The 24,209-nt window shown below is 32.7% G+C and overlaps 1 protein-coding gene across 1 annotated transcript in view; it reads left to right on the plus strand.

Annotated features, from left to right (window-relative positions):
* Positions 1-2,523: 2,523 nt before the first annotated feature.
* LOC143232203 (serine/threonine-protein kinase H1 homolog) overlaps positions 2,524-24,209 on the plus strand; it is a 48,727-nt gene continuing 27,041 nt past the window's right edge. Inside the window, exon 1 of the mRNA XM_076467352.1 lies at positions 2,524-3,900. Within this exon, the coding sequence (XP_076323467.1) occupies positions 2,932-3,900 (969 nt within the window). The 5' untranslated portion in view covers positions 2,524-2,931. The remainder of the gene's footprint in view (positions 3,901-24,209) is intronic.

Below are 24,209 nucleotides of genomic sequence, written 5' to 3' on the forward strand. Positions count from 1 at the left end.
TCCATTATAAAAATAAAACATTGTGAAGTATTGAGTCTTTCCAGTTGAAATGGAGCCAATTATTCAATGAATACAGCTATTCGATCGATTCTGCACGAAATTTTACTGGTTAAGTTTAGTCATAGAATCATCAGTGCGTAAAATTCAGTTAAAATTGAAAGTTATCATAAAATGTTATTTATGAAATAAGGCCTACAAGTACAGCTGTGTACAAATGATAATAGTCAATATGTTGAGAAAAAAAATTATTTATCATTACTTGGACTGGACTTGATCTCATTTTCGCTAAATAATTTAAATGAGCTTGCTCAACGGAGGAACACCATCACAACGGTACTTATTTATAACCATTGCATTACCAACAACTAGCGACCTTATTTTTCTGACTAGTGTACATTAGTTTTACTTTGATAATGTATACACATATCGTAATGGAACTGAAATATGGGTAGGATTTGTTCAAGTAATTTTTTAGAACTTTTATAGCATTTTACTTTTATTATTACTTTAGACGTGCTTTACAAATTCAGTAGAATATATTCAATTTAACTTACGGTGTACAACATTGTTTTATTTTAATTTCACAGTGGGTTTAATTTAATATTCCACGGTTCTGTTTAATTTATAGGGGTAACTAAGGTTTTTGTTCCTTTCTCTGTATCGCCAGTTCAACAGACAGACTTAATTTTGTGTTATTGTTTTATTTGTGTTATATTTATTAGTATAGTTTGCTCTTGTACACCATCGGTAATTTGGTTCTCCCTTCCTTACCAACTTTGTTAGAGAATGGAGAGGTAAACAGATACATGATCCATAATTCGATACCTTACTTAGTGGGCCCTAACTGACTGCTATGAGGAAGATCCACGTGTCGGAAAATACCATTCAAGAGAAACAAACAACCAACTTTTACTAAGTTGTACAAGCCTCCGTTTCACCTATTGAAATTGGTTACTCCACAACACAAAGAGAGTTAACAAAGTGAAGTTCATAAAAGCTGCTATGGAACATACATTTTAGTGTGTAACATTTACCTAAGTGTGATATATAATTACGTCTTCTGTACAGATGCTTGAAATACTTATGAAAATTAATAAATTACTTGAATAGATATATTATATGCTAATTATGAATGTGCAAAATATGATAATATTATCAACTGCTTTAATAATTCTAAAAGTATACCTTATGATAGACGTAACCGATCTTCCTAACATTAAATTAGAAATTTTCAATATTTTCAGTTTCAGTGTGTTTCCTAGTAGGTCAGCGGTACGTTTAGAGACTCACATGCTAAAGTCCGTGGCTTCAGCCCCTGCGATGGACGGAGAACATATCGCTTCTTATGCAGCTTTGTGCTAAAATAAACATTAAATCCAAATAAGTGACCTCTGATGGCTCAGTTATTGTTTCAAAGTTTTCGAATGGCTATCAACTACACAACATGAAAATTTTCAAAAAAGTACAACTCTTGCTATAAACAGCTTCATGTTGACATTTAAGTAATAAAACAGAAACACATATAATTAATGCCATATGTTTAAACTATGAACGCAAACTTTATTTACCAATTTCTATATCTCAGTAGTAAATACGTATGTGTTTGAAAAACAAATGGAAAGCCAATATTAATATCTTATAATATTTAAATACATCTTAGGTATTTGTAATTAGAATTTAATTCACTTCTGAAACTTTTACACTTCTAATGCTTTTATTGAGATTTTCCCAGCATGGCCAGGCGATTAAGGCGCTCAACTCGTACTCTGAAGGCCATGGGTTCGAATCCCCATTACATCAAATATGCTCGCTATTTCAGCCATGGGGACATGATAATATACGGTCAATCACACTATTTGTTAGTAAAAGAGTAGCCCAAGAGTTGGCGGTGGGTGATGATGACTAGTTGCCTTCTCTCTAGTCGGCCTGGCATGACTAGGTGGGTTAAGGCGTTTGACTCGTAATCTGAGGGTCAATCCCACTATTGCTTAGTAAAAGAGTAGCCCAAGAGTTGGCGGTGGGTGGTGATGACTAGTTGCCTTCTTTCTAGTCTTACACTGCTAAATTAGGGACGGCTAGCGCAGATAGCCCTTGAGTAGTTTTGCGCAAATATCAAAAACAAATAAACAATCTCTCTAGTCTTACGCTGGTAACTTGGAACGGCTAGCGCAGATAGCCCCCGTGCAGTTTTGTGCAAAATTCAAAACAAACAAACATGATGAGTTTTTAATCTTGTGTTTTCTGTTATGTGTTATGGCACAAAATCAAATCATTTACATTACCATTTGAATTGTTTCATATTTTATGCAATGCATCTTTGTTCGTTTTATAATGTTTCTATGTTTATTTTATTCATGAAATTCAGAAACTAAATGAAACAAAGGCGTCTGCCAAAAAAAAAAAAAAGACGATACCATTTAGTTTGTAATGTTAATCGTATTAAACTATGGGGTCAACCTCCTATTCAAATGAAGCTTTTGCGCATGCCTGCTGATAAATGAACAAGTAAATCTTACACGCACGCCATTAAATACAGAAAGGTGGTAGGCATTAGGGTAGGAGGATTGTTATTTGTTCGTGAGTCTTGCTTTGGCAGTTTATAGTTATGTTAAGAAGAAAATGATACTCGTAAACTTTCAACTAAAATTGAAGAAAATTTTGCAATTATTTCTTGTAATCAAGTGTACATTGGAAAATTTTATGTTTTATCAGTGTGACGTCGAGCAAAACTTAATTTTATTTTCCCCAGCTTCTACTTTCGGTTTCAGACCTATCGGTAATTTGGGTAAGTGGAGTAATAGCGTTACATCGGTTAAAATAGATTTACACTCAAGCAACTTGCAATCGAAGTTGCATCAAGTTACCTTATTAATGTTTATAGGTTTAGTTACAAGTGATTTGAACTTTGTATCCAAATAATGTACATTTAGCATGGGTTGCAAAGACAGTAAACTTGAGAAAGATATAGACTTTGAAAACAGTTTTCATCAAAATGCTATTAAACCAGTGTATGAAGTAATACCTTTTTCAAAAGAGAAAGCTAAAAAGGTTCCCACAGACAAAAGACGGAATAAACGTGTCGTTAGTGACACTAGCCGCCAAACAGCTAGCACTTGTAACCTCCGCTCCAGCGATCATTCGCGGGTTAGTAAAGGAAGAAGAAAACGTCAGACCGGAAAAACCAACCAGGTTAATCGTTCTTATTCTAAAACAATATATGATCCTAGAATAACGGCAAGATATAATATTAAAGCTGTGATTGGGAAAGGTAGTTTTAGTCGAGTGGTTCGTGTCGAACACAGAATTACAAAACAACCCTATGCAATCAAACTTATTGAAGCTCCAGAAGGAAAGGAGGTGTTTGAAGCAGAACTATCAGTGTTAAGACGAGTGAATCATCCCAATGTCATACGACTTGTAGAAGTGTTTGAGAGCAATGATAAAATTTATATGGTAATGGAGTTGGCAACGGGTGGCAATCTTTTAGATAGAATTGAAGCCCATGGATATTTCATGGAGTCTGATGCAGTTCAGGTGTTGAAGATGATGTTGTGTGGTGTAAATTACCTTCATAGTTTAGGTATCACACACAGAGACCTAAAACCAGACAATCTACTGTACTATCACCCTGGCAATGATTCGCGCATCATGATTACAGATTTTGGGTTTGCCAGTACTCCGAAACCTAATGGAAATATTTATATGCACACTGTTTGTGGTACTCCACAATATGTTGCTCCAGAAATAGTTTCTCGTCAACCCTATACATGTGCTGTTGATATGTGGGCAGTTGGTGTTATAACATTTATCCTTCTTTCTGGAACATTTCCGTTTGATGCCAAACAAGATGCTGTGATTTTAAAGTTGGTACTAAAAGGTTCATACAGTCTGTCGTATGAGGTTTGTAATATATTTGTTAACAGTTGTTAAATTTTGTTGTAATATTTAATTCAAAATGTACACCCAGAGTTGTTACATATATAAATGAATATTTATTTGGTTACTAGTTGTTAAGAGTACTTTTACTATAGTTGGTAGGTTCTATGAAATGTTACAGGGAAATAATCTAAGAATATTTGTGATTTCTTTAAGGTGAGCCAAACGTATAAAAGCTCAAGATAAGTTCAGTTGTTCCCAAATAATAACAAAACGGCAAAAGCTAGGCATAGCTGCCAACATTCTTGCACCCTCAAAAGACAAGCAAATTTAAGCTTATTTATATACCATCTTCAGTCAAACTGTCTTATTACTAATAATTAACAATTTGGGCAGAGAAATAAAATAAAAGAAAGCCTTTACACTCGTACTGAATAGACTAGAATACAAGAGAAGTGTTAAGTAAGGTATATAAAGATATACATTCAGGATACAGAAATGTGGAAAAAATCTTAAATGTTTGAGAGCTCCATTAGAATTGTGGAAAGAGAGAATGATTGTTGATAAACCCTGTGCAAATGCTTCTTGGTAAATGTTTAGATGTGGTGAAAGGACAAACAGAATTCTTGGTTCTGTTTTCAACTTGAGTAAGAATTTTGGAATATAAAAACAAGGTTACTTTGAGAAAAATTTATGAAGAGATGTCGTAGAACCAAGAGTACTTTATATGCAAAGCTTATTTTGGGCCTCAGTTTGTGCAGTCTCTTTATATTGGGTCCACTAAAATAAAATGCAAATATTAGGTCTGTGACCAAATTGAGTATATTAGAATATAACCTAGATGAGAATGATGTATGTGTTCATTTAAATTATTTTAAGATCCTTATCTAGGCCCAATGATGAACAAAGCCTCAGTGTAAGAGTGCTTGCTCATACAGAAACTGAGGCCTGAAACTAATCAAGTCAGCTGTGTGCATAAAATAGTAAATTACTCTTTGTTTTAAAAGAAGAAAATTTATTTTGATGTTGAATTTATGTAGTTCTGGTCCTCTATACTATTAGAAGGATAAAATGATAGAGGTTTCATGCCTTCTTGTTTTATTTTGTTCTAATCTTAATCCAAGAGTATCAAGTGATTGGATTTCATTAGATTTTAAAACATTTATAAAATTATTTATGTAGCCAGTTGTTTGTGAATTTATGGTTTTGTTGGTTACATGGACCCTTATAACATTTGCACAGAAATATTTGAATATTCTCACTATTGTAACTTACACACAGGGGTGAGTGTCAAAATTATTCAATATATGATGTAGAATGTTGACCCCACCAGTAGTGAGCAGTATAAAAAAAAAATTTGAAATTGATAACTTGAAAGTTAATTGATATATCAGAATATAGGTCCTAGCTGTATTTTTCATACTTATAAAGAAAATTATGTAATGGTTTTCCATTAACCACATTTACTTCATTGTCTGATACTTTTATTTAAGCTTGTTCATGATGTTTTTATTTTGTTCTTTTGTTGTAATCACATGTATGATGTGTTTTCTTCTTTTGAAAAACTAACATAGATACTTGTGACATAAGTTTTTTAGTAAACAAGTTGGTTTTTCATAGTTTCAGGATATTTTGTTATATCCAAAATAATCTTTTATATTTTTGAAATTTAAGTTTTGGGCATTTTTCCACAGCAACAAAACACTGACAGTGTTTAGTATGTATATTTCTTGCTTGAATTTTGATTGTTTTTCAAGTATTCTGGGTTTTTATATTTAAGGTACTTGTTTTTCTGAACATGAAGTAACACTATAAAGCTCATATGTTCAGACTGAATCATTTGTTTCCAGAAAAGAGTATTTTGTTTCTCAGAAAAGTTAAGTTCATTGATGTTGGCTGATACAATAATATTATTTTTAGAAACTCAAAATGAAGTTTGTAAGGGAAAAAATGGTATAGCTGAAATATTCTTTCTCAAGCCTACTATGTCTATTCTGCATAAAGTAACACTAAAACATTTATAACATTTTAACATGTCTGATCCTTTAAGGCTGTATTCTAAACATACCTCTGAATAGAAGTAAACACTCATTTTAAACCCACTTTTATTTATCATGAATTCATTGATTCCTCTTGAAACACCTGTAAGATGCTGGGCTCTACTACTGCTATTGAAAACTCATTCCATAACCTAATTGATGTGTTAGAAAAATAGACATTGTAATTAACTGAAGCCTTTTTCCATATCTTGGACTTTTGTCCTCTCGTCCTCTTTCTTCAGAACAAAGAGAAACAAAGGCTTTTTATACTATAAATCCACTGGATAATCTAGTAAATGTACAACATTAGTCTCTTCCTTAGAGAAAATCACATAAGATCTTAACCTATCCTCATAAGACAACCCTTCCATCCATAAAATCATCCCAGTAAGTGTTTGACAGCATCTATTAAATTGTAATATGACAAAAATTGAGTTAATGTTATATACACAGAAATATTGATTATAATTGAAAAACAACTTAGTTAAAGTTTGGAGGTGGCTTGGATGGATAATATACACAGAAATATTAATTGTAATTGAAAAACAACTTAGTTAAAGTTTGGAGGTGGCTTGGATGGATAATTAAAGTTGTATTATAAATGTATGTTCCAACAAAATTGTGTATACTTATAATAGTTTTCTTCACTACCAGTTCAAGCCATATTAAAAAAAAAAAAAAAAAAAGGGTTCCTTGTCATCAAATAAGGTCATGTGCTAATTTGTATCATTTTTTGATATTGTGCTTAGCTTTGGTTTCCATATTTAAGATAGAATATTGATTTTCATGGAGAGAGTTCAGAGAAAAGCTACTAGAAGATATCCAGGTTTGTTTTATAATTGAGGGATTGGTTGAAATTTCTTTCTTTTCACTGGATAGTTGAAAGAATTAGAAGAACATGATGATGATTTGATGATTAGTGAGGGGTTGGGATATACAAATCCAGATATTTATATATTTAACAAAATGCAGGATGTCTGTCTAAAGACAAGTTTAAGACACTGAAAAAGCATAGAAAACTCCATATTCTATGAGGAATTTAGAAATGAAAGCTGGATACAAGAGAAGGTGCTTTGTATGTAGTTTTGAGTATAATGGTAAGAAAGAGATAGCCCTAATCAGCCACTACTGCTACATTCTATATCTTAAATGAATATTTTTTGGAAAATGTCTCTAACAAGGTGATTATATCAAGGTTTGTTATCACATAAAGTTTTAAATAATGTCTGGATGTTAAGAGACCATTTGATCTTTCAGTGCTGTTTTTGTTCCCCTATTCTCAAAGTAGAAAATTTAAACCCAACCCATGTTTTTCAGGAAATAATTTACTTAAATTATTGTATGTTATGACCTTTGCTATTGTTAAAGGCAGCTTATTGCACAAACCAGTCATCTTTTTGATAAAATTACCTTATGTGACTGGAACTTACTTATCCTCTCTTCAAAATCTTAACCTATATTCTCGTCCTGTTGTCTTCAGAATGCAGCACAAATAAATTGGAAGCTTTCATCCTATTAACCTCTTGAATAATCTTGTAAGCTTCAATAAGATCATCCCTTCTCATGAACTAAGTAAGAGATTAACTGTGCTACTATAGCGTGAGGCCTACAAAACTATTTGCACTATAGCGTGCAATCTACACAGATACTTTCATCATCCAAATTTGAATGATTAACTAAAACATAATTTCTTGCTAAATAATTTATATCTATCCATGTTTTTGTTCAGCAAATAGTAATAATGTAATAAGTTTTATGTTCCAAAAGTGTACCTTTTTATATTTTAGTTGTAATTGTGCTAGTTTTTATTGTTGGAATTTGTTTCATTCCAATTTTATTTGCTCCCAAAACACTATGAAATGGTACTTTGTATTTTATTAGTTAAGTGTTATTCATAATAACTGGTGTCAGTTGCACATTAACTGAACTTGTAATGATGATTATGATAGTATCTGTGTAGACCACACACTGTAGGAGCACATATTAATGTATTTCTGTAAGGTAATGCTCTTTATTCCTGGGATTGTTTCTCTAACATTCTTTAGAATCCCTTTCAACAAGTCAGTGTCCTTTCTTAGGTAAAGGGACCAAAATGATACACAGTATTCTAGGAATTTATATGTAGAGAAATTCTGCTTTTGACCTATGCAATAAATCAACTTGTGTATTTTGAACAATTTAATACAATTACTTTTGAACTTTTTTTTATAGTACTGAAGAAATAATCTCCTATACTTGTTTCATAAAAATAGAAAAGTTTAGCTATACATACAACAGTGTAAGAAAGAGAATTGTGGAAGAAGAGCATTATGTTCATTTTGGGATAAAAATTAAAATAACTATCTAACAGATATTGACTATAATACTAGCCAACTGCATATAGCATGTGTTCAGGTCAGTAGTTCTACAAACTTTTGTAACAATTTGAATATGTTGAGGAACAAATGTACTTCTACACTTGTTCCCTGGGTACTGCAGTAAGTCTTCAGATTTACAACAACACCAACAACAACAACAACAACACACACACACACACACACACACACACACACACACACACACACACACACACACACACACACACACAATAGTGTCAAAGGCAATGTATTCCACAAACCAAACCCCCTTTTAATTACGCCAGGTTGTTGAGGAACTCGACTTGTAAACCAAGGGCCGCAGTAGCGAATCCCCATTGCACCAAACATGAACACCCTTTAAGCCATGGGGGTGTTATGTGACAGTCAATCCCACTATTTGTTGGTAAAGGAGTAGCCCAAGAGTTGGCAGAGGGAGGTGATGATTAGCTGCTTTCCCTCTAGTCTTACATTGCTAAATTAGGGACAGCTAGTGCAGGTAGCCCTCAAGTAGCTTTATGTGAAATTCAAACCAAACCCTTTTAGTTAAATAAAGGTGTCATGCATGCAGCTAAAGTTCACATAGCCTTTCTTACCCAAATATTAAATGTGAATTCTCTTCTCGTATTGTCTTCAGAATGCACCAAAATATTTCAAGCAAAGAACTGCCAGATTTTTAACATGGTAGCAGTAACTTTCTGTTTTAATCCTAATATCATAATTTTTATAGTGTACACAAAATTAAGAAATTCATTAAGTCTTTTCTGAAATTATTAAATGGTCCATAGAAAACTAGTGACTTATCAACAGTAACCCCAGCTGTTGTTTATTTTGTTTTGTTCTTCAACAACTCCAATGCTTCTCTTAATTATAAAAAATCTTGTTTCAAATTTGCATAACTCGGGTACATAACTTTTAATTTTTCTATGTTCAGTTTCATCTTTCACATTCTGACCCATTCACTGTTTGTGAAAGCCATCTTGAATAGGTGAAACATTCCCAATAGAATTTTCTTTTTGCATCATTTTAGTATCATTTAGAAATATTATTATACAAGAAGCTATCTGAATTACTTATTTAAATAATTATGAACAGCAAATGTTTTAAAATGGGCTCTTAAGCAACCTCATTGGTTACATTCTTCTAGTTATAACAGTGTCCTTTATCATTTCTTTTCTCCCTATTACAACAATGCTAAATTTATCCAAGCCCTCAGTTTCAACTTTTCATTGGAGATTCATTTTACTCCTGCTGGGATATAGCTAGGAATTTCATCCAGAATACTAAAATAAAAAATCGTAACTATGGAAGCTCAGTTACAATAAGTAAGATTTTTATTGCTGTTAGACAAATTAGCGTTGTCAGTTTATGGGATGGTTTACCAGATGATGTGATGTGTGATAGTTCAAACTTTTTTTTTTTTTTTACAATTTATGGGGTAATTCCATAGGCATCAAGGATTGTTTTGGTTGGACTAATTTCTTTGTTTAGAGTTGTTGGTGAACAGAGTGGCTTTCTGTCACTTAGTATTTACTTGTGTTTATTAATTTTTCTACCAGTCCCATGTGTGTTCAACATGTAAATGAAGCTCTTATGAGTACCTTATCAGAAACTTAAGGTTCTGTCTACATGATTTTTCTTATTAGGAAGCAAGAAACTCCTGTGTTAAAGCTACTAATCAGATTCATAATTTGTAATTTCCATATGCATTTCTAAATGATAGCATTACCTTAGAATATATTGTTTGTTTACTCTTAAACAGCAGGAATGTTGTAGGTAGCAGTATCATTGATGATGACTACCATTTAAGAGTTAAAAACAGACAACAAACTAATAGGTCTTTATCTCTCCAAACCCTATCTAGCACCTAAGGTTGTCCAAAGTTTCAGGATTCATCTCATAAGAGCCAGGAGCTTTATTAAAAAACAAACAAAAAAAACTTTCTAAGATAACTACTAAAACATAAATCTTATTTAGAGAAATTTTACTCTTAAGGAAATTTTAAAGAACAATGATAGTAGCTTAAGTTGATAAGCACTTTGTCAGTGGTCTTTTACACATCTTTTATTCTTTCATAAGAAGCAATAATTCTTAAGAGAGCTACATGACCTAATTCTTTTTTGCAGATATTGCAAGTCTCCTGTAAAATTTAATATTGTGAACCAAGAAATTTTAATCTCTCAGGCTCAATGATTACTTTCTTGACTTTCTTCTATTTCTGTCAATTTTGGCATTTTTTTATTTATAAGTGAATCTCATGTTCATACATTTCCTTTATTGAACTGGAGAAATAATGGAACATAAGTTGTTAACAGTAAAACTGCTTTTTGCTAGTTTGATCAGTCTGTGCACTATTTAAAATTTTCTACTTGCATTTAATGGGAAAAGATTTTTCCAAGAGTTTCTGGATAACTTGTCTCTTAAACTGCAGAAGTAGCCCTTCTACTGTTATTAGAATCATTAATACTAAGTAAATTTCTTTTGTGTGTGTGTGCACAACACCACAGGAATTCTTTTAAATGTTGGTTTTAGCAAGAAATAAAGGTAATATTTTCTATTCTGTTCTGATATGGAAGTATTTGATCATGTGCTTAGTTGTTTTTTTTAATACTATAAGTATTTACATTAGAATGTCATGCTTTGGTGAAAGTTAGCATATGTTATGAATATTTGCCTTGGTTAAATTGTTTATTGAAATGCTCTTTTGGAAGATTTAAAAAAAATATTTCTATGCAATATACATAGAGGGATTATTCTACTTATTAGAAGTGTTAACTTATGACAGGAGTAGTAATACAATAATTGGTTAAAATGTAAATTGTTTTGGGTTAAGATTCCCCACCCCCCAAAAAAAAAGCATGCTGATTTATCATTTTCTATCAAGCTTCTAATAAAGTAATTTAAACATGTGGGAATGTGTGTGAACAGATTAGTTATATTAATTGAAACAAGTTTATTTTAAAAGCTTTTGGTAAGCATGTCTTTTCTTTCAACACTGAAAAATGTTTTGAGGTTTTGATTTGCCTTGTCCAGAAAGTTACAGTACTATATGAATCCTGCAGTAGAAACACAGCTGTCTCTGGTGCTGTGGTTTGTGGATATTTGTAAAAGGTTCACCAGTGATTTATAAAATCATTACTTTAGACAACACAATTGAAAGCTGTTACAGTATCAAAGATAGTAACAGAAATGGAAGATGGGTGGTGATTCTGTTTATGGCTGCTGGGAGTTAAGGATGTACAGAAGTTGTAGACTGTATAGGGTTGTCTTGAGCAAAAAAAGTTTAAACACTTTTTGTTGATTGAATTAGCTGAAAAGGAACTGATTCTTTCCTGTTCATATTTAGATCTCATCAAAGATTATCAATACATTAACAGAAGCAATGTGTGCATTAAAAAAAATAATTTGAGTGAGAAAAAGGAGATTAGAAACCTGTTTGAGGTTAATCAATAACTATGGTTTATGAATGCTTCTTAGTTTTAAAACATTTTTACTCAAAAGATTTAATACTTACCTATACTTCTAAAAGAGCAACAAAACTCAAAATGTTTGCCTGGTATCAGATTTTGAGAACTTTGCCATGTAGGAAGGAAACAAAGCTAACACACGATCCTTTTTTTATTTTTACCAGGGGCTGATAGTATTTATTACACAAGTAATTAGATGGTTGAGGCCACAAATATTCTTCTTTTTTTAAGTTTCTATAGAAAAGAGAAATTTCTAACTGAATCCCTAATTTTGAAAAAATTGAGGAAGATCTGACCTAGAAAATACTACAGGACTGTTAATTCATTTTAAGTTGGTATATGCAACAAGATGTGGGAATTTGTTATAATTTACAAAAATGTTTATTGTTCTGCATAATTACGTATGGGGAGGGCCTATAAACTTAAAATGTTATATTTAATATACCAACGTAAACTATTTCAGCCATTTCATATGTAAATACATGGATAAGAACTACATATTTGATTTACTTTGTGTGAATGCTTTTGAAAGCGGAGAAAGTTGCTTTGAATATTATCATGAAACTGAACAGTTAACAGTGTTGTAAGGGGCCTATATTTTTGTATTGATTTTAAAGGAATGTTTCGACTTTCATTCCTGACCATTTCTGTATTCGGAGTTGTGTTACAACTTTGCCTAAAGGTTAGGTGCATGAACTACGCTTTTTAAACAAATATTACTTTTGGTAAATGTTTATGGCAAAGTGAATAAAATAATAGATACACTTTTATAGTACAATTTTGAGAATTACCGAATATGCTACATAATTTAATTGTAAAAGTGAGGCTTTGGACTTATTAACTTTTAAATTCAAATAAAATGTAGGAAAATATAATAGAGGTAAGCAATATAATGCACAGTACTGTAACTACATTTGATATGGTTTATTCCGTACATGACTAACTGCCATATTCGTCACGTGCACTTATGCCTGGGAACAACAGAAAATGTTTCAGTGTAGCAACTGATTTTCATTATATACATGTATCGCCACTTTAAGTCTACAAACCAAGTTAGCGGGTGTGGCACTTGGCCTTTGTTGTGTAGAAGGGTGGGAAATGGTGCGAGACGCTGGAGTGTATGTATTGGGAGAGGGGAGCTCAATTTTCACGTGCGTTATGTATAAATATGATAACAGCTTACTTCCGGTTACTTTATTTTTATAGTAGAATTAAACGCCACATGTTTATCGCTCCACAGTTCGTTGATATTCATTCATATGACAGCGCAGTAGGGAAAATTATCGATTTTTTTTTTTTACTGCATAAAGATAATAATAAAAAAAAAAATTAGACGAGTAGTCATGTGACTGGAAAATGTAACACCATGCAATTGTCTTCAAGGACGTTTTCATGGACTTTGTTTACATGAAAGTAAACAGCTTCTCGCGCAAATTCCTCAGTTTAAGTACAGTTTCTGAAAAGCAGAGATCATAAAATTACGATTTGTTATAGGATATGGAAGAATTTTTAATAAGCAGCATTTTGTATTCCACCTATTATTCGAATTGTAGCTATTACTGCTATACTTGTGATTGAAAACCGTTTAACATATAATTTAATGTGAGATAAATGAGTGGATATTGTGCTGAAATATCTTAAACGTACACTCCCATCATTTCCTATAAGATTTGCAGATGTTTCAACATAGAAGATTTACTTTAAAAAATGTCAGTTTTGTGGTGTGGAATAAGTTAAATATAGCAAACTAATTCGGTTGTAGAATTAGGGTAAATTACTTACCATGTGGACACTCGTGTCGTAACGATTTTCGTAAATGAATTAGTATAGCGTTTCGCGCCTCATTAATCTTGTACTATGCAGTTAAGTGATAGGTTTCATTATTTTTGTGGTTACAGGAGTTAACAATTACTCAAAGAACAATAAGTTAGCTACAGCTGCAGCGACACGCAAAAAAAAAAAAAAAGTATTTCTGGGTAACCATAGCCCATTTAGATAAGAAACCACTACGTCTGCAGTTTGAAACGCTTCAGTGATACACACCAGATACTCTAGCCTGACAGTGTTCAATCCGAGTTTCAAACTATGAGAAGGGGTGGAAGAGACAATGACTTTATCTACAGTCTGTCTGAGGCCTCGTGCCTGTTTGGTCAATATCTTGAGTTAGCCAGACATGGCAACGAGGCCTTTTTACATAAAGTGTGAATTTCTACTTATTGTTTATATTCACGGGTTGGTTTTAGACTCTCAGGTACCATGAGTAGCAGCATTTAATTTTCGTTATTCTGTATAATCACTAGTCAGATAGGGTTTGTAACTGTATCGCTTAACCAACTATCTTTGTGTATGTTTATTGCACATTAATTTTTTTTTCGATTCGTTTCTTTTGAATTTCGTGCAAAGCTACACGAGGGCTATCTGGGCTAGCCGTCCCTAATTTAGCAGTGTAAGACTAGAGGGAAGGCAGCTAGTCATCGCCACCCACCGCCAACTCTTGGGCTACTCTCTTACCAACGAATGGTGGGATTGACCATCACAGTATAACGCCCCCACGGCTGAAAGAGCGAGTATGTTTGGTGTGACGGATTCGAACCTGAGACCCTCGAATGACGAGTCAAACGCCTTAACCACCTGGCCATGCCAGGCATTTTTGTCTTGTCTTAAAGGAGCTTTTAAATTAAGTCTTATTGGGAGTACGTCAATAGTTTATAGTGAGAGAGCTCATATACGAGGGCTGTTCAAAAAATACGCAGACTGACGTCATAAAACAAAATGTACTTTATTTAGAAGTTACAGGTGTGGGATTCCTTCAAAGTACTCTCCTCCCCATCGCACACACTTATCCCAACGGTGTTTCCACTTGTTGAAACAGTCCTGGTACGCTTCTTTTGTAATGTCCTCCAGCTTCTTCGTCGCATTTGCCTTAATCTCGGGAATCGTCTCAAATCTTCTTCCTTTCAAGGGTCTTTTGAGTTTGGGGAACAAGAAACAATCGCAAGGAGCAAGGTCAGGTGAGTAGGGGGGGGAAAGAACAGTTATCGAGTGTTTGGCCAATAACTCACGAGTTCTGAGGCACAAATTTCGCAGCAACGCGGTGCATCTTCAATTTTTCGGTCAAAATCTTGTAACAAGATCCAACTGATATCCTACACTATTCAGCAAGCTCCCTGACAGTCAGACGTCGATTTGCCCGCACCAGGGTGTTGATTTTGTCGACGTGTGGGTCGTCAGTTGACGTGGAAGGACGTCCAGGACGCTCATCATCTTCAATGGACTGTCAACCATCCTTAAAACGTTCATGCCACTTGAAACATGCCGTACGCTTCATAGCAACATCACTGTAAGCCGTGTTAAGCATAGCAAAAGTTTCAGTCGCAGATTTTCCAAGTTTAACACAAAATTTCACAGCAAGTCGTTGCTCCTTCAGGTCATTCATTCTGAAATCCGCCAAACGAAAAAATCGCACTTCTTTTAAAACCGCGTAGTTAATACACAAATGAAGATATCTGCAATCGGGAAATGGCGTCGTAATCAGCTGATCTGTGTAAACCTAGCGACACCAAGCGGATTCCCCTGAAACCAACTGGAGCCGCGCAATTCAAACAGTCCGCGTATTTTTTTAACAGACCTCGTATTGATATTGTATGTGTAATTAATTTCGCAGTTTTCCGATTTTTTTTTCAATTAATTTTTGAATATATTGTAATTAAATAGTTTGTTATTTAACAAGAAAAACAATTGTACATAAATTACATGTTTATACTAGAGCTTTTACAGACAATATTTTTTTTTTTTAAAGTTTAAAGAAATAATTTAATATTCACAAAGTGCAGGGTTAGATCTTGAATCGTACACGGGATTTCTTTGAGAATTTTATGGGAAGGTCATTTAAGGCGGTGACTGATATAGCACGGGCATGAGAGTACCTAAGATACTCGTGAAATTTAGTTTTAAGGTTTTCTTTTTTCATACTGAAAACTGTACATGTGTGTATTTGTAATGCGCTTGTGTTTTTATGCCCTGAAGTTTTCTCATAGACTCTATTAATCTCGTATCGTTAGAAAGTCCTTTGTGCATGGAGCCTGGATTTCATATTGGCTTTTTCATGCAGAACCATCTTAACTTCATTTTACCTAGTCAGTTTCTAATGTAACTAGTATGCTATTGGATGGTACAATGTTCTTTTTACTACGTGATTTGTTTCGATCTTAATCTTAGTTTCTTTTGTTTATTTTCAAAATTTATTTCACGCAAAGAAACTCTTAATTCGCATGTCAATTCCTAAAATATAACGTTACTCAAAATACATTTTCCGTGAGCTTTCTCAACTGATATTCACTTCTAGAATACGCACGTGCATGTCATTCAAAATCATGTGTTATCATTTTGTGAAAACTCATTCGGGAGTTTCTGTATAACTAGCTAAGTTTACCTTCGTTTCAACTTTACATGAACTTTTTCTTTACGTCAATTTAGCTTTGGTTCGCTTCATAAACTTCTATAAACACTTTCTAGCTGCTTTTTTTCCGTTACTACAGGTTTTATTCTTCGTTTTCGTTTCTTTGGTTCAACTCTTAAAATTTGTCGTACTCTGTACTGTACTATACATAGGATGACTTTATAGTGTCAGTGTAGTTTTATTAAGTAAAGTTATGTTCACATGAATTTGTTTGTCTGAACTTTTTATATTTTCAAACAGACCAGGATTTATCTTCTAACACATGCTTGCAAGAAAGTTTAGTTTAAATGGTATTCGTGAAAATGACAAATTTGAAGTTAAGGATTTAAAGTATCGCAAATATTTTATGGATGGCGACTACTCCTAAATATAAAATCCTAAGCTTTGCAAAACAGAACCTAGTTTCTCTATTCTTCCACTGTGTGGAAAATACTCTATGTACATCATGTTTCATGATTTCAGTTATGTGCATTTTTTTAAGCTAATAATGACAGTGTTTCTCAGTTTTTTAAAATTATCAGCCTATGGATGAGTACCTGTATAATATTTAAACTGAGTGAAACGATGCCCTATAAAAATGTTTCTATGCATTGTATATAAGAATGTGCGATTCCTATGATTTTACAGATCGAGTGAATTGGTTTACTGGTAGGCTCATAGTTTATTATGAACTTTGGTCAGTCGTGGCCAAGTAAGTACCGTGATATCGGAGAGTGATAAGTCCAGACTTGATTGAGCAATAACTTCTCAAATTTCATATGACAGTGGATGTTTCTGGCTGTTATCCCTTCTCTGGACAACTTAGCCTGAACACTGTGACTGTCATTTAATCCACATACACATAACATGGTGTTCAGCTTAGCTTTTATTGTACTTATTTTCAACATATTGTATTGCACTAATCCATCTTTCCGTGAGTTAAAAAATCTCACACCACGGAAAGAGCTAATTATCCGTTCATTGAACTGCGTCAATAAATGACTTATTTCCATTTTATAAAACACTAAGATAGTTGTTTGGATAAATTAGTATAGTGTTAATTACCTGTTATATACACTAACTGTATATTAACACCACAAAGAAAATCGTCATATGTATGATTTATCGTGACCGCTTTCTTCTTTGGCACGTGTGAGAAGACATCATAGTGGATTAGAGAAGTTTACACGCTTATGACAGTTAAAAATTCGAACTTCGATACCCGTGGTTGGCTGAGCACAAACCAAATTTGTGAGACAACGTATGTCAAGATGCTATTGATCCTTTTCAGTAGTAAATTACTGAACAACATTATTACCGATTACTCTGTTTATCTTCGTTCATTATGTTAGATATTACAGTTTCTCTCAAATGAGTTTTCGACTTGTTCTGTATTACAATTTAAAATAACGTGAAATTTAAATTTAGAAGTTAAATATTAAATGTAATTTGCCAACAAGATTGATACGTACAATTTTATTTCTTAACACAAATATATTTTAATATACAATCAATAATTATTACAGATTTATTTTAGACAAAAATGTTTACAAACCCATAAACAATATTCAGTCTTCTGTCTGGTCTGGAACTGAATGTTATCGACGGTTCAGGTCCACGACGAGTGAATTAATTCCGAGTTTGATATTGTTACACTTTGCTTAAGGTAGCTGTTTATTCTTGGCTGGCCTCCCGCCGCTTACAAGCTAACGTTTTACCCACGAAGATACTTAATGTCCTCGTAGAAATACTAACGTTCAAAGTTAATCCACTGTAGTTAAACGTTTTGTAATGTTTGAAATTTATAAACATTTCTGGTAAAACGTCTGTATTTTTACAATTAATAAGCGTTTAACACAATTGCAGATTCTGAGATTTATAATGTACCGACTGTAGCAAAGTAACAAATATATCCACGCGTCTTGCAGTGGTTCGCTTTTATACTCATTAGGTTCTCGAAAATGCACTTGGCAACAATATTTGAAGATGCCTTAGTATTTCGTAAGACACATTGTTGATTCTTACGCTTCATAATCTTTAAATTTAAAGAACAGGCTCAATACACAACAATATACGATACCTAAATTAAACTGAAACAAATTTAGATATTAAAATGTGTAACTGTAATCCGTTACAAATAACATCGTTTTGCAACATGTGGAAGGAACTTGCAAAAATAGCATTAATTGTAACTGTTATTATAAAAATTGAGAGAAACTTGCTTCAGATCCTTGTATAAAAAAAATTGGAAAATTGTATATAAAATTTCTTTAAATTATTAACGTAACTTTTTTTAAATTAAACTCTTACTCAATTTTAAGGTATTATTATTATAAATCTGGAAAAAAAAGTTTATTCAGATAATGCATCAATTACAATGTGTTTTCATTTCCTTGGAGGACCCGGTATAACCAGTTGGTTAGGGTGCTTGCTTCATAATTCGAGAGTCACGGGTTTGAAACTCCACTCCCACTAAAAATGTTTGCCCTTTCAGCCATGGTGGCGTTATAATGTGACGGCATATTCGTTGGTAAAATAGTAATTTGAGAGTTGGCGATGAGTGGTGCCATTCCTGTATTCTGTCACTGCTAAATTAAAGGCTAGTGCAAATAACAGTGGTGTAGCTTTACGCCAAATTCAAAACGGACCCTTTCAATGATATTTTCAGTCAGAAGTAAGTGAATATGGTTTGTACAGTGTATGTTTGTTATAACAGCGTGTTGTACCCCTTATGGTTATCTATGACTATCGATTATATTCGGGATTGTCCCGAAATAGTTGCATTCCCCTATCTTCCTAGCAAATTTCCATGAAGATGTAAACAGCACCATCATGTCCAAAATAAACTTGCAACATGCAGTTAAGTTGCTACCCTTTCCTTTCGTTCTATGAAAAATTCAACTGTTGTTATTGGAATGGTTATCAGGTTGTCTTCTGAAGTAAACGTCTTATTTCTTTTAGCAATTCCACAATCACAGTTAATGGGTAGATTTCGAATTTCTGACAAAGATTGTATTGCGACCGATAATATAATTAACATAGTGCTTATTCAACTGACGATTCAAAGCATTCTAATCGTTACTCATTTTTCTTGTTGATAAGGTATGCCAAAAAGTACTTGTAGTCAATTTGTTATAAATTATAGATTTATGAGTTTCACTACTGATCTAAATAGTTAACTTGTTTTTGTTTATTTATGGTGTGTTTTGATCAGTTGAAAGTTTTTCCCTAAATTCATTGAGATCTTAAATCTTAAAACTAAATAAATATTACTGTCTCCCAATTAATCGAATACTGGTTTCAAGTACAACTAAATGTGGTATATATAATAAATTATATATATAAAAGCCTTACCAAGATAGCAAATTTTGTTTTATCATATATTTTCTCGGTAGTTTATCTGTGTGTGTCTTTTGGATTACATAAATATTTCAAGATTATAAAGTGAGTTGAAACAAAATTTGAATTTACGATAGCAATTAAAATTAGAGCTGGACTTGGCGTTATAGTTAGTATTTTGGCTGCATACCAAAAAGTCCATAACTCAAGCTGCGTTATATCTGAACACATTTCGCACTTTCGGCAGTGGAAACAGTATAAGCAACAGGCAATGTTACTATTTGGTTAAGACGGAATAACCGCGTAGGCAGCTACGTAGTTATGCTTTCTTTGGTCAGTAAGCTTTCGGTTAAGGATGACTTAACTTGAAAGTGAGATTTTCTTTCTGTCTTAGTATAATATCGCATATGTAAAATTTTGTTTTTGTTTTAAAAATCATATATTTAGTATTAGGAGCATAAATAGAGGGCTAATCAAATTATCTTAAGTGTCGGATTTTTTACACGGTATTTCAACATTCCTGTTTTTTGATTGAATGAAAACTTAAGAGTTGTGTTCTAGTTAATCTTAGTTTAATCATATACATGTCAGTCAAAAATTGCACACATTGTTTTACTGAGTGTAGCAGTATTTCTTTTGAATATTGACCACCAGAAAATAACTGACAACTGATTGTAGCGTTGACACTGATTACATGAATATTTATTTTGCATCACAATATTGTTTTTTGTTTGCTTTTTTTGCATATTTTGCTAGATATGTTGTACAGATCTTAAAGGTTAAACCTTTACCGTATCTCAGTTGATCCATTCTCTTGTAGATAAGATTGTTACTTTGTTTTTCAGTGTTTGAAATTCGTTTGGGGCACTTGGTATATTTGGTAAGAATCATGGTGATTGTATAACAAAAACTACATCGATATGTAATATTCCTTGCCATGGTGGTTGTGATTTGAAAACTATCATACTAATACTAGAATGGAATGAATAACATGTGATATAGTGATATCATAAACTAAATTTTTGAACAGAATATTTACATACCATATTAGAAACGTTATTTCTTAAAATGCTTGCTTGTTAAACAACTTTGTTACTGTGTCCGAGTAAACTGTATGTTATGTTTTGTATTTCACATCTTCAAACCGCTAGTTTTGTTGATTTCAGTTCGCTTGCGAATTACCATAAAAAATATATTAAGAAATAGTAGTGGACACGGAACATTTTAGTTTGTACTTGTCTTTTGTCATGATATATTAGTACTGATTTCATATCAATGATTCACACCATTGGAATTTACAATTTAGTGAAACATAACATGGTCACATGCATATTAAAATTCATGTTAGATTATTGTTAATGTTTACTTTGATTTATTACTGTGCATATACGTATGCATTTGTGTTTGTAGCATATGAAAAGTTTCTTCCATACTATATTCTCATTTGAGCGCTCCTTCGTATGAACTGTAGACAATGTTGGTAGACCTTTATCTTCATTAATTCTACCTATCTTCCTACTGTTACTGTAATCATTTTAATATAAGATGGTTTCGAAGAAACCAATAATTATTTTAGGAAATATTGCAAATTCCTTGTATGTGTTGAGAAACACATTTTAAGAAATTATTACTACAGACAAGTCGAAGAATTATTGTATGTAAGTAATACTGGCCTCACAAAAACGTGCTTTGCCACTTGGCTAGAAAAAGCCAACAACAACTTAATGCTTATATAAGACTGCAGATTCTCTTGCAGTAGATGTCTGACTTGTTGGCGATACATTTCAACAACAAACGGACAGTACACAGTTCACTTGTTTTGTTAAAAAAGTATTTTAAAACAAACCAGAAGTATGTAACGAAAAACAAATTATTTATTAAAGGTTTAGATTCAACTATTGTAAACAATATTATATGCAATTTTTGTAAAGTCCCCCAGAAACTAGTTCAATTACTTTAGAATCCAATTGACAAGACTTTTTTTTTGTATCACAGTACGATAATGACAGATTTTGTTTTACCCCATGGGTTACCAAGGTTGTACCCAGAGCTTTAAATAATTGTCGTTTTTTTCGATAAAGTCCACACAGATTGGTTCAGTTACTTTAGAATACTTTTGACAAGAGAGGTTATTCCTCTTTATCTCTGCTCTTACAATACCATTGTGAAAATAAATTTGAACATCGCCATTTAAAGGTAAACTAACAACCGTGCAGTTTAATTTTTTCTAATTTTTTTTAACTTGCTGTATTCGCTCCTATTAGTAACATGGGACAGAAATATCTACAACTCTCTAGCTCTCTAGTAGCAACAATATTATACTCAAGAAAAACATGAAAGCTTCGAGTAAAATGACGTCAACAATATTTCTAAAACCTTATTACTTATAGAGTTAAGTAACGAAACTTGTCACAACTGTCTCTTGCAAAGTAACTTTTCACACTATTTATTATGAAAACTAAATACTTTAATATTAAATCGCTAAACAATAACTCTTAAACTAATCAGTCTTGTATATCTGTTAACATAAAAATTAAATGTAGCTGAGACGATTAGTAACCACGAACAACAAAAGTCCAAATATAAATTAATATGGTGTGAAATAACGGCATCATTCAAAGTAGATTTATAACCATGGTACATTTCCGCTTTATAATATTTAAACCTGAGATCTTCGTTTTTGTTAGGAAGTCTGCAGAGTACTTGTTTTGACTGAGGGCTGGTGTGATAAATAACTGCTGTTTTTGCTTGTTTGTTGTTTTTAAAGAAATTTTGTATCTGAACCAAATCTAGGAGTCCTTATAGTGATAACTCGTGGCTCTAAATAAAGTACTGATTTCTGTATTTGTGAAGTGTGGATGTTTCTTCTGTATGTTTGTGTTTAATTAGCCATATTTTTTCTGTGTAAATATGGCATTTAAAAGAACAAAAATTTATTATTGCTATCTTACTTTGTCTTACTGTAACGACTATTAAAACATGGATAGTTTGACATTTTTTGTTTCGTTTTTTACTCATTTTTACGTTCTAGAATATTTAATTTCGTATATTTTTTGTAGTTCATTTTGCAGATGAATGTAGTTTTGCGCGTTATTGCTGGGGCTTTAACATCTATAACTCATGGTTATTTATTCAACATGGATAGATTGTTTAATTATAGCTTACGAAATAGCTTGTTCACAACTAACTGGTAGTTTATGAATATTTCTCTCTTTCATTTGCTCTTGGTAATTTATAGTTTCACTTTCAAATGATATTACCAAAACTACATTCTCATGTCTAATATTGTTTTTGTTTTGTTTTTCGTCCCGGTTATGTGATTTTTCGGTTATAGTAAATAATAATAATCTTTAAAAGGTAAATTGTAAAATGCTTCCCTTTTTAATACAACGACCTGACCCTTTGATCCCTGTATTACGTGGTTGTAGTATCATAGGGCTTATTTCAACTCTTCTGTTATAACAAGTTTTATAAACACGTTACAAAATCGTTTTAAGTATGCCTTTATCCCCTTGCCTCCGCCTTTATTAAAGAGTGTCAAAACCAGATCACCTGTTGTACAAATGACTTAAAGAACGCTACGTATATAAATAAGAACTATAAGTTCACCCAGTAAATACTGAAGAAAATTTAATACACCGATCCAACCAGATGTACGTAATGTCATAAAATAATTATCAGATGGCGTTGACTCATCGGTTAGGTATCATTCCTGTTATCACTATTGTCACAGTACTGAATGTTCCACGTTTTAACCAAAGCTTTTAATGAAATAACATGAAAATAAACTTCAGTTGCAAGACGTATAAAAACCACTGATTTGCTCGCAATGATTCCCTGTCATTGTTCATTTTAAAATAGTTTTACAGCTATATTTGCGTTTTCATGACTTTCCATGACAGACCTGTGTACAGATGAAACTTAACATGTTCCGATAATGTGTTTTGAATATTGTAATAAAACGAGATGCGTTAATAAAAGAAACATTGAAATCAGTGTTTTAATGTTTCGCTGATCGTTGGAAGCTTGAGTTATTTGCTTTATACAGTAACTGTTTCAGTTAAGCAGCTGAGGTAAGTATCCTCCCCCTCTTTAGCATGTAAATAGTATAATCTTAAACATAAATGTTAGTTAATGTTTCGCTATATCCCCAAATGTTGCTTTTCTTCCACACCGTTTGTTGCCGTGAGGTTACTACAATTACATTTCTAGGACTGGAAATCAAGAAGAAACACTGCATACGTCTCTTGTGGTTCTAGAAACGTATTCTGATATCTAATTAAAGATACCTTTATCTGTAACCTCGAATATATCTAATTTGAAAGAGATGTGTCAAGTCTAGTGGTCGTGTGTGTACTATGATTCAGACAAAGACTCTCACTAGATGCTGAAATCGAGTCGATATTGCGCAAAGGAACACTGGGATAGAAACTGCAGATATTTGAATTATCACCAAGTGTATATTCCATCAGAAAGAAACGTCGAGTAATACAAATCTAGGTTAGCTTCAAAAATGCAAGCTACGTGAACCAAAAATTTGAGAACTGATTCACGTATGTTCAGATGTAACCTGGTATTTTACTTTATCAATATACTCTATGTTCAGCTTTTAAACAACTCTGACCGTGGTGTTATCTAATATTTTAATACGTGAGAGTGCAATTCGGCATGCTGGCGTCGTTTCAAGTCTGGAAGG

The sequence above is a fragment of the Tachypleus tridentatus genome, chromosome 11, assembly GCF_004210375.1.
Source record: "Tachypleus tridentatus isolate NWPU-2018 chromosome 11, ASM421037v1, whole genome shotgun sequence".
NCBI lineage: Eukaryota > Metazoa > Arthropoda > Merostomata > Xiphosura > Limulidae > Tachypleus > Tachypleus tridentatus.